The sequence below is a fragment of the Rhinopithecus bieti genome, unplaced genomic scaffold (assembly GCF_001698545.2).
Source record: "Rhinopithecus bieti isolate Rb0 unplaced genomic scaffold, ASM169854v2 scaffold_13247, whole genome shotgun sequence".
Lineage (NCBI taxonomy): Eukaryota > Metazoa > Chordata > Mammalia > Primates > Cercopithecidae > Rhinopithecus > Rhinopithecus bieti.
In genome coordinates, this window is record NW_016807505.1 from 3,519,770 (window position 1) to 3,530,927 (window position 11,158).

At 51.8% G+C, this 11,158-nt stretch overlaps 1 protein-coding gene across 1 annotated transcript; it reads right to left on the reverse strand.

Moving 5' to 3' along the window:
- Window positions 1-243: 243 nt before the first annotated feature.
- Window positions 244-7,572, reverse strand: HERC2 (HECT and RLD domain containing E3 ubiquitin protein ligase 2). The gene is given in 10 exon segments (XM_017882415.1): window positions 244-1,211; window positions 2,543-2,755; window positions 3,046-3,151; window positions 4,080-4,270; window positions 4,887-4,999; window positions 6,140-6,164; window positions 6,167-6,336; window positions 6,490-6,765; window positions 6,768-6,813; window positions 6,815-7,572. Coding segments are annotated over 10 exon segments (1,557 nt in total). The 5' UTR covers window positions 6,959-7,572; the 3' UTR covers window positions 244-938.
- Between the last annotated feature and the right edge of the window lie 3,586 nt (window positions 7,573-11,158).

Here is an 11,158-nt window from a genome sequence, read left to right on the forward strand (position 1 = left end):
GGAAGCCGGAGGAAACCCCGAAGGCTCCAGAGCCCTTCAGCCCCTGCCACCAGCGGGTCCCCTGGAACCTTCCATTCTCCTCATCACTTCTTTGTGACTTGAGTTTGGTTTCTGTAATAAAAAAAAAATCTAAACTTGGCTGAAATCTCACCTACTGCTGTATCAAGGACTGACTTTTGGTTGCAGTATATCCCCTGGTGCTAGTCTAACTGGTTAAGAAAGCTCAGCCTACACTTTTATGACATGTTTTATTTATAGATAATTAAAATTTAGGCATATACATGACACAAACATTATATATAGTACACTTTCCATGATAGAAGTTATGACGCTGTTCACAGAAAGGCCTCAATTCAGATGACATAATGCATATGCTAGAAGGGGACACCAAATGGCCTTCTGGTTTTTCATTTTGGTTTAAATATCCTCTGGATGCATTCAAGTAATACTGATCATTTCATGTTCAAAAGGCTTTTAATAAACAAATTCAGAGTAAAATTAATTGAAATATTTATAATAACGATTTGTTACACAGTTATTTCCAATATACAATCAAGACAACTCACGACACTTGAAAGAAAGGAGAAAGAAAAAAATCGATTGCACCCACAAGTAAAAAGGCTTTATTCATTTTGGGGATGCTGCAATTCGGTATTTATATAAACATTTACACACTGTGTAAACACAGTCCTACATGTAATGCAGCATTACGGGTGAGAAGACCCTTGGAAGCTGAGCGTCCACAGTGTTCCACGCGCACAGGCGGACCTTTCCACTGTCATTCCCAGCACCGCCAGTCAGTCTCTCCACCCCCTCCTCCCGCCTGGCTTGAGGACAGACGCTTCTCATCAGACACACCAGGCAGCCTACAGTCTACACAGCAGCGAGCGCTCTGCCGCCTGGCTCAGGCTTTCGTTTCACAAGGACATTTCCCCATCTTAGTGTCCTGTTAAATAATCTTGCGTAGAGTCTGAAGCAAAGGAGTCGACATCCTCATTATCTGAATCGTCGCTGCTGTCGTCAGCGGCCGGCTCTCCTGTAAGCGCGATGCGAGCCTAGTCATCCGTGTCTATGGACTTGCAGAAGTGGATGGCGTACTTGAGCTTCTCCTCCAGCACCTGCTTGCAGGAATACCTGGGCAGCTTCAGCAAGAAGAAACAGGTGTAGGACTCAGGGAGGAAGTGGTCTGGAGGGTTGTATTTATCCAACACCTGTTGAGCAGAAATATGACGTGATCAGAAACTGAACATGGCTACAGTCTACTTTACTGTACTCATTAGGCTCTTCATGCTCACAAAACCATGTATTTTGCTAAGAACGAAACAGCAGAAAACATAATCCAACCAACTTTAGGAGTAACAAGGTGCAACTAATTCCTAGAACCTGGAGTAAGAAACAGCACCTCATTATGGAGACGACGGCTCTCTATGGTCATCCCGGGAACAGGGCCCCAGGACCACAGCACCCCTGTGGGCCCAGGGAGGCCTGGCAGGCGGAGGGCCAGGCACGTGACCATGGGAGAGCTCCTCACGAGTCTACCAGCCCAACTTTGACCACTACAGATTAAGATACTAAGAAACAGCAAGAATTATGGACAAAAACTAAGAATTACTGACCTTCTAAGATAAAAAACTATGCATACTCTCCAAGATGACCCTGAAAGACGGCCACTTTTCTAACCCTGGTAGAGACGCAGGTCAGGCCCTGCTGGGCACATGCTGGGAAAAGTGGACCCTATCGATCCATCCACCCAGGCACTGCTGTTACGGTCCCAACAGAGAGCGGGGGCATTAGGCTCTCAGTGACCCGGCAGGTCCGTCGAGCTTGTTTCTGACCACTGGCCCACAGAGTTGGAACCCAAAGCAAAACCCTTGTTCTCACTCCTACGAGCAGCCTCATTTTTCTCAGCATGTAGCATGTTACTTAGTGACTCACCTAATTCGACCAGACAACTGAGTGCGTGCTTTGCGTGTGTTTGAAATCTAGAGTGGGCTGACACAGCAGTGGTGTATTCTGGGGATAGCCAGATACATTTTTAAAAAACAGGTAATCAGGCCAGGCGCGGTGGCTCCAGCCTGTAATCCCAGCACGTTGGGAGGCCGAGGCAGGCGGATCATGAGGTCAGATCGAGACCATCCTCGCCTACATGGTGAAACCCCGTCTCTACTAAAAAATACAAAAAACTAGCCGGGCGAGGTGGCGGGCGCCTGTAGTCCCAGCTACTCGGGAGGCTGAGGCAGGAGAATGGCATAAACCCGGGAGGCGGAGCTTGCAGTCAGCTGAGATCCCATCACTGCACTCCAGCCTGGGCGACAGAGCGAGACTCCATCTCAAAAAAACAAAAAAAAACAGGTAATTGTACCCAAAACACATAATCATAACATTTTGAGCCTTCACATCAGAGAAGTTGGATGTTTTCCATTTTCATTTCTGTGAAGACACAAGAGGCCCATTTTTCCATGTGCTGCAGGACCGTGGGTGAGGACCTGGCCACTACTGGCCGACATCAGCCCAGGGCTACCAAGCCCAGCCAGGAGCCTACCTGGATGATGAAGTCTCGGCCCCGGAAGTCGGCAATGGTCCTGGGCAGCCTCGTCCGGCCCCAGACGAAGCGAAGGAAGAGAGAGCGCTCTGTGTTGGAGAAGGACTCCATCACCTCCCAGAACCACTGGATCAGCGACGCGGAAGGCTCGATGCCTTTGTAGGTGGCTACCGACTTGAGAAGATGCAGGGGGATGTCAGGGCTGCCACACACCTGCAGGAGGATGTCTGTCAGGGCCATGTGATGCTTCCCACCCTGGCATTTCCGCAAGACTCCATCACGCTCCCTCTCTACACCAAGGCCTGTTTGGGGCAGAGAAAGGTCTGGGGGCTCCGGGTGGGCCCGCATACAGCCTCCTGCGGGCGGGTGGAGGGACGCGCTCAGAGTGCACTCCCTTCAGTCAACACACAGGGCAAGGCTCTGACTCTGAACTACGGTCACTGATTTGTGGGTCAGCAGGCAAAAGGCAGCTACAGGGCAGCCCCACCTGGGGGTCAGCATACCATCGTCTCCAGCTCGTAGCCGGTGAACAGTGAGAGGAGGGGGACAGGCACAACGCGGGCCATCCCTTCCCGAACAGCAGCCACCTGCTCATCAAATTCATGGAGTCTGGAAGAAAAAGCTCACTTTACACTTCTGTCTTCGGTGACACTGATTTTGTTCTGCTCACACCAATCCTTGGCATGCAGCACTGCGGCCGCACACTTCCCAGCTGGGAGGACAGCACCAGCTCCGGATGGCATGAGCATGCTTAGCAGCTCAGCACTGCCGAACTTCTCTCGACACTCGGCTCATCTCGTCCGGGAGATGGGGTACAGCCAGCCTAATGACCACCCACAGCTACACACACCCCAAGCCACCACTCTCAGTATCCACTGGATACCCCAGGAGAAGCCAGCACCAAGAGGGGAAAGACACGCGCACCTGCCACAGGCCCGAAACGCCATGTGTCTGACCCACAGCAGACACGATATGGGGACAGCACCACCCAGGACACCTGCCAGGACCACCCCCACCAGAGCCCACAGGGCATACCCACCACACGGGGCCTCATCCAGACACTCTCAGGTGCTTCCAGGGGACATGGGACAAGCAGTGGAAACTGTGGGTGGTGGTAATGACCGGCCAAGCCTGAATCACGGCGCCCAAAGGCCTGTGCATAGTCACACCTGGACACCTGGCAAAGGCTGCTCTGTGTCACTCTAGCAGCCTGGAGGGGGTTGAGACAGCCCCAGACACAGCCCTGTCCCAGGGAAGCCAACAAAGAAAGCACACAGGGGCAAAAACTATGGCCTCTTCAGGTGCAGTGACCCAAATGGGTGGATTTTGCTGATCTGGGTATTCTGGTTAGAGCTAGGAGTAATAAACACCAACCCTGATCACAAAATAAGCTTCATACCCACAGATCAGCAATAGTTGCAGCCAAATCCATTACTGTACTGTGGATGACACTCCTGAAAAACACACATGTCCACGCAACCATTTTCTGCTACTTTTGCTATCTGTGTCAATGCGACAGAGACAGATGACCACCAACCTGTAGTTTATCGCCAGCCGCACGTACTCCGCGCGGTTGTCCAGGGTGATGTGCGTGTGCTTGGAGCTCAGCTGGATGTCCTGGCCGCTGGCGCTCGGCACCGTGAAGGGCAGGCTCATGGCCTCAAACTCCTCCGAGGTGGCTTCGTTGTCTCGGATGTACATGAGTCCAGGAATAAAATCTTTATCAACCTTTTAAGGAGAAAAAGAAAGCCCATGTGTCGACTCAGGGCTCGTCTCCACCCCAGATCCCAGTCCACCCAGCACACTCTGTCAAGCAGGAGCCGGGGTCAGCCTCAAGTGCATCTCGAGGCTGCAATTACACAGCACACACCAAGACAGAAGAGGAGCAACGAGAGAGTACTTCACCCAAGGAGCTGAACAAAGAATTCACAGTTCAGTCAAGTGCTTCAAACTAACCACTGAGAAAGTTACAGCAACTGGCTAGCAAGGATTCCCGCCCTGCAGCCGAGGCACGACACAGCCATGAGGGATGAGCTGGCTGTGGTCGCCCCAGGACAGAGCCTCCTGTGCAAGCCTGACTCGCGGCCCCCCGGCTTCCCAAAAGCTCAGCTTCTTCACAGGGGAGGCAGTGAGCTTCCTTATCTGACAAGACAGTGTATGTTACAAAACACCAGAAAGTAGATGGTCTATTTTTTTTTGCTACTCAAAGATGGCCCCCAGCCAGGAGCCTCTGCATCACCTGGGCACCGAGTTAGGCCAGAGTTCACAGCCTGACCAGACCCGCAGAACAGACTGTGCCTGTTAACAAGACCCCAGAGGCCCCGCCTGCGCCCCAGGGAGTTACCTCACTGAGGTCCGCGATGGTGAGGCTCATCCCAGCCAGCTGCTTCCAGACAGGTTCAGCGAGGTTGAGGCTTAGGGGACTCCCGGTTCGGATGGCAATGCCCAGCAGCACACCTGATCATTCAGGACACAAGTGACAGAGGACACTTGAAAAGGATGACAAAACTTCCCGCTCACTCACACACGCCACTGGCAGCAGCTCCACACCGAGGCCTCAGAACCTTCTGAAGCCGTAACACCCAAATCATAGGTCTAGGCCTTTCCTCAAGACCATCTGTCCTCCTCTACATCTATCATTTCCTTTTGTGCCTATAAGCCTCTAACTCTTCACATCCCTTCTGCACACACACTAGTTTAAGCCACACAGAGGCCAATTCTTCTTCTTCTGACAGCAAAGAGCTGGAACTTCCCCACGGGAGTGTCCTCCAGGGAGCTACAGCCCTGCCCAGGAGGTGCTGGCTGTGGTGGGACGCACAGCCGAGGACACTCTGCACACCCTCAGTGGGACAGGAGGGAGGGACTGGCCAATGGTGAAGACCTCAACCCCCTCTGATCCCAAGTCTCAGATAAACATTGAAGATGCAGAAACAGAATCTCACATTTTTTGAGTGCTCAAGGCAGTCTCCAGTCCTCAGCACGTGGCCAGGGCCCGCTGGCTCTGCCAGTGCCTGTAACTGTGCACAGAGCTTCCAATGGTCCACCACCGTCAGGCCCTCAATGCTAGGCACAGAAGTCAACAGCACACCTTGTTTGCTTCCATAATGTTGGTGAAATGCACGATCAACATGAAAAGTCTTTTCTTTTCTTTTTTTGGATACAGAGTGTCGCCCAGGCTGGAGTGCAGTGGCGTGATCTCAGCTCACTGCAACCTCTGCCTCCTGGGTTTAAGCAATTCTCCTGCCTCACCCTCCTGAGTAGCTGGGACTACAGGTGCATGCCACCACAGCCAGCTAATTTTTTTTTTTTTATTTTTAGTAGACACGAGGTTTCACCATACTCGTCAGGCTGGTCTCGAACTCCTGACCTCAGGCAATCCACCAGCCTCAGCCTCCCAAAGGGCTAGGCTTATAGGCGTGAGCCACCTGCGCCTGGCTCTAAAAGTCATTTTTATTGGTAACATTTTATTAGTTTTTAGTCTCAAAAACTAAAAGCAGATATTCAAGATATCTACTGTCACTCCTCAAAGAGACGGTACACTTTAACTCAAGAGCAGGCACAGGGCACAGCAACAGTTCAAGCAGCTGAGAAGCTCACCCAGGAAGCGGAACATGCTGCTGTGCGCACAGGTGCTCTGGCGGCCGGGCTGAGCAGGTAGCAGTCTCGGTTGGCCCCAGACTCATCCCTCCCGTTGGGGGTCACGATCAGCAGGGGTGTGAGTCCGTTCTGCAGCTCCTCACAGATCTCAGCTATGGACTCACTGTAGCCACCTCCACAGTCATCCACAGATTCACCTGCAGGGGAGAAGCAGCCACTTGAAGTCCCCTCACACAGTCCTGTGTGAAGAGCCCCAACGCTCCCGCACCATGTGGCCTCTGTGCTCCCCGTGGGCTCAGGCGACCACTGCCGGGGACACAGGTGCTCCAGGGCGCCCGGCAAGTTCTCACCCACAAACTTGACTTTCCAGACACGGTGAGGAAGGAGGAGGCTGTCGGGACCAAAGGAGCTCATCTTAGCACACATCTGCCCAAAGACAGACTTGGTGCCGTCGGGGCCGGCCAGCCCACCTTTGCTCCTTGATCGTTTCACCTGGAGAGGAGGAAGCAAGCAAGCGTGAGGCTGCTGCCGCAGCAGGAAACACACAGCCGGGGACACGCGGAGCTGGTGAGTGCATGAGGAGGAGGCACTGTGCATGGGCCCCTCCCTGGTCACGCACCTGCTTGCAGACCCCGCCATCCAGGGCGCTCGACTCTGAACACCCGAGACTGCTGCCCTCACCCCATTGGGCATGTCGCCAGTGATATGCCCAGCAGCCCCTAGGACTAGTGTGTCTGAACGAACACACCTTCCAACATGACACACACTACCACCACGTCTACAGCTGCGGCCTAGCAGTATCACCTTGGCACGGACCATTCTCACACCCTATGCACTGCCGCCACTTCACCATCTTGCCATGACCTCAGGAAATAAGACACCAGGAACTCCAAAAGCAGCTCTCCCAGTAGACCAGAACAGACTCCCGGCACTCAAAGATTCAACCCAATGCCCCTGAGACTGAAGCAGATACAGTGAGTACCTCGGCCAGGGCCAGCCCTTTCCCATATCTACTTCCATCCATCCACTTCCACCCATCCCACTTCCAAGCCTCGGGGCCACTCAGCCTCCCCAACACAGGCAGTCACTCTCGCTGCCCATCCTTCTCATCCTAAGCTACAATTTCCAAAGGCTCAGGGGACTCCAATTCCCAAAGACATCAAGGCAGGAGCCCTAGGGCCCCTGCCACAGCAGGACCTCGGGGCATCGGAGGGTGGGTGGCCGAGGCTGTGCGTCAGAATCATCTGAGAAGCCCAGTCTGGAAGCATGTCAAAGAGAAAAATTGAAGAAAAAATGGTCCTGAGAATGTATTTTGATGACTCCTCCAGTGAAGCTCTCTTTATCTTTAGCTCACATAAAGTTGAGTTTAAACAACTTACAGCACAGGCTGCCATAACCAAGACTAAAAATACAAGAAGAAAGACGGAAGCCACAGCTGCCTATAGAATGAAACTTGTCTGCGTTGGCCACACACTTGGGCCTAGGTGTTCCAGATGTGAGGTTCCTGGAACTCGCAGCAGCTTTTTAAGCTCCATCATGCCCAGAGGAACCGGGCTACAAGAAAAGAACAGGACATGGTCCTATGTCGACGGCGCCGGCGGAGAGACAGCGTGCACCCAGCTCCCAAAGCCCACGGGGCTGCCTCTTCTTCCGCGACCGAGCATACCCACTGTGCAGTAGAGGTTGTCTATGCTCAGACGGCTGCAGAAAACAGCAGCAATGATCCTGGAAGAGACAGGGCTCCCTGTGGGACAGCACTTCTCTGCTCAACGTAGGAACAGAGAATTTTTAACTCGTCTTTAATCTGAAAGTCCTTAACTTTTCAGAAATGTGCATGTACAATAATCTGTAATAAATTTTTAAGTGTAAAAAAGTTTTTATGTCTTTATACTTGACGTCAGCATCCTGTATAAACTAAATTAAAACCCCGAAGCAAACAAAACCCTCCAGCTAAGATGATCTGTGTTCTGGCGTGTCCCGAAACTTTCCATCAGACAGCTGTGAGAGCCCCTCCCAGCGGCATCCCCTGGGAGGCGGTGCCCGCTGAGCACATCGTCACAGGCTGTGGGCGTGGCGGGATGAGGCGCCTGTGCAGCCTTCCTGGCTCTGTGCTGGTGTCTGTCGGACACACCTTGGAATTTACTAGAACTGTTTTCCTCGCTATGTTCATTTTTGGGACAGAAAATCACTTCTTTTCCACAGTTGTAGAAAATTTCCTCTCTTCGGGAAGGGCATGGCGTACCCCTGAATCGGGAAGGAAAAGCCACCCTATGGCACCCCGGGGGCCGTGGCTGAGCCACAGCAGCCCTCCAGACGTCAAATCGCACATTGCACACTAGGTGAAGCGGTGTCTATCTGATTCTTGAAGGCCTGATGCTGGGCGTGTGGCGCTCACGCCTATGCATACCACACTTTGGGGGTAAGGCGAGTGACTCACCTGAGGTCAGGACGTTCGGGACCAGCCTGGTCAACACGATGAAACCCAGTATCTACTAGAAAATACAAAAAAAAATTAGCGGGCATGGTGGCGCACACCCTGTAACAATCTTTTTGGAGGACTGAGGCAGGGGAGAATCGCTTTGAGCGCAGGAGGGTGGAGGTGTGCAGTGAACCCAAGATTGTGCCACTGCACTGCACTCAGCCTGGGCGACAGAGCGAGACTCTGTCTCAAAAAAAAAAAGGCCTGATGAAAGTTGTTTTTTGTTTGCTTTGAGACAGTGTCTATCTCTAGTCCACCCAGAATGGAATACACCGGTATGGATCTCGGGCTACTAACAACTCCTGTCTCCGGCTCAAGCGATCCCCCCTGCTCAGGCATCGCTGAATAGCTGGGACTACAGGCACCACCACCACCCAGGCTAATTTTGTTACTTTGTAGAGACGGTGTTTCACCGTGTTGCCCAGGCCTGGTCCAACTCCTAAGCTCAAGCAAATCCTCCACATCAGCCTCCAAAGTGCTGGGATTACAGGCAGTGAAGCACACACGCCCGCAGAAGATGTACTAATATAATTTGTTTGCATCTTACCAGTTTGTCTCTTTCCAATTGCATACCTGAGCATTTTTGTAACCACAAGGCTGGGAGATATCAACGATCGTAGGAAAGAGGCATTCAGGCATGTAATGGAATTCTCAAAAATTTCAGGATATACAAAGACAGAATATAAGGGTGCCTAACCTGCATCCTAGGTTTACCAAAGCTCGCTGACTTCAGAGCACCCCCAGGCTGAAGAGGGGCTGAACGCACCCACCTGAGAGCCCCTGCCCAAAAGGCGCTGCGTGCGTTTTGAGTGGCAAAGTTGAGAGTATTCAATCGCTGAGGGTTAGACGATGCAGAAGGCCATCGGCTGGCCTTTCTTAGCAAGCTGTTAATGTTATGATGCACAGGCAAACTGAAGCGATCATCCAACGTAGGAAATGAAGAAGCTTTTCTATGAAACCTAGCTAAGGAGCAAACTATTTATTGAACCATGACTGGACGTACAGTTTCAGCATTAACACTCTGGACGTCAGTGAAGGAGACCCAGTTCCGCTATCCAAGTGTGGTCACCATGAGCTGTCCAACAAAGGACAAGCAGTCTGGTGTTTAATGTCAACATCGCGCCCCAAATATAACTCTGAAACAATTCTAGGTCATGAATCAACATCAGGGGTAAAATGCATGTGCTAATACAAAGGTACAGCGAGCATAAAGAAGGTTGTTCTTCATGGCTCTCTGTGTCTTCTGACCAAGAGGCGAGGCCAGTTTATCTGGCATTAAATGTTCACAGTCTGCCGCTAATCATCATCAGGGCTGAGGGACTCCTCTTTGTATAACTGCAGTTGGGTATATAGACTTGAAACTAGTATAAACTTACAAACGGCTACTAGTATTTCTTTGACTACTTACCATGGAGACATATAGTAACCTCTGGGCCTATGACACTGGCGAGAACACTACCAGTGGGGGGATGGGTGTGAGGGACAGTGGGAGCCATGCAAGCTGTTATAACCTATAATCGGAGTGGTATCATCAAACTAATCCCTGGCCTGTGACGCCACTTCCACTTCTCAGAACTTAACAAGGCGACCGGAAGACACACCCAGATAGCCTGCCTGTACCACAGAAAAGTGGGACATGGCCCCCTAGCCCATCAGAGAAATGCTAACAGAGTAAACCAGGGACACACCTGCAAGGAGAGGAGCAGGTTGCAGCAAGCTGCCAAACACAAAGCAGTCTGCCCACAGCCCTATTCCATGGCAGGGAGGAGCGCGAGCAAATTTAAAAAGGCAGTGATCCTGGCTTGAGGGCTGTAACAAACAGGGAACCACCATGTAACAGCAGCAGTTATCATCATGCAGTGGGAAGAGGGCTGATTTTATTTTCCCCATTCTTGCTGACCTTGTTTGTGCTTTTGGACTATCTGAGATAAATCTTCATTACTTCTATATAAAGAAACACACTGACATTCCTGGAAGGCCCAGCACATCACATACAGGAAGCCCACAAAAAGGAAGGTGGCGCCTGCTCTTTAAAGTTGGGGTGCACGGGATGGCAGGCTACCAGCGCTCTCGTCCCGGCCCAGGCACCCACGAAAGCATCACTTCTAAGGCTGTCAGGCTACAAGAAAAGCACAGGACATGTCTCTCCATGTGCTACCTGGATGCGGTTCAGCTCCACGACGGGACCATGCTGACGATCGCGCACCATGGTTGCTTGCACTACTTTTCGGAAAGCTGCCTCCTAAAACACATCAAACAGACAAAATTTAGAATCTGATACAGAAAGCATCACTCCTGTAGAAATCATGACATAGTTTTGTTTAAGATCTGATTTGAAGAAGACCTTAAGAACAGAAAACTGCCAGCTCCCTTTTCTCAAGCTATGAGGGTGTAGGGGACCAGGCTGGCACTGAAGCGCACAGGGACAGAAGTCAGGGCAGGCAGTGCCAATGGCCAGGCAAGAGGCAGGTCCCTCAGGAAACTACCTCCACCCACCAGCGTGCCGGAGGCTGGAAGAGCTCAGCACATGCAGGGCGCAG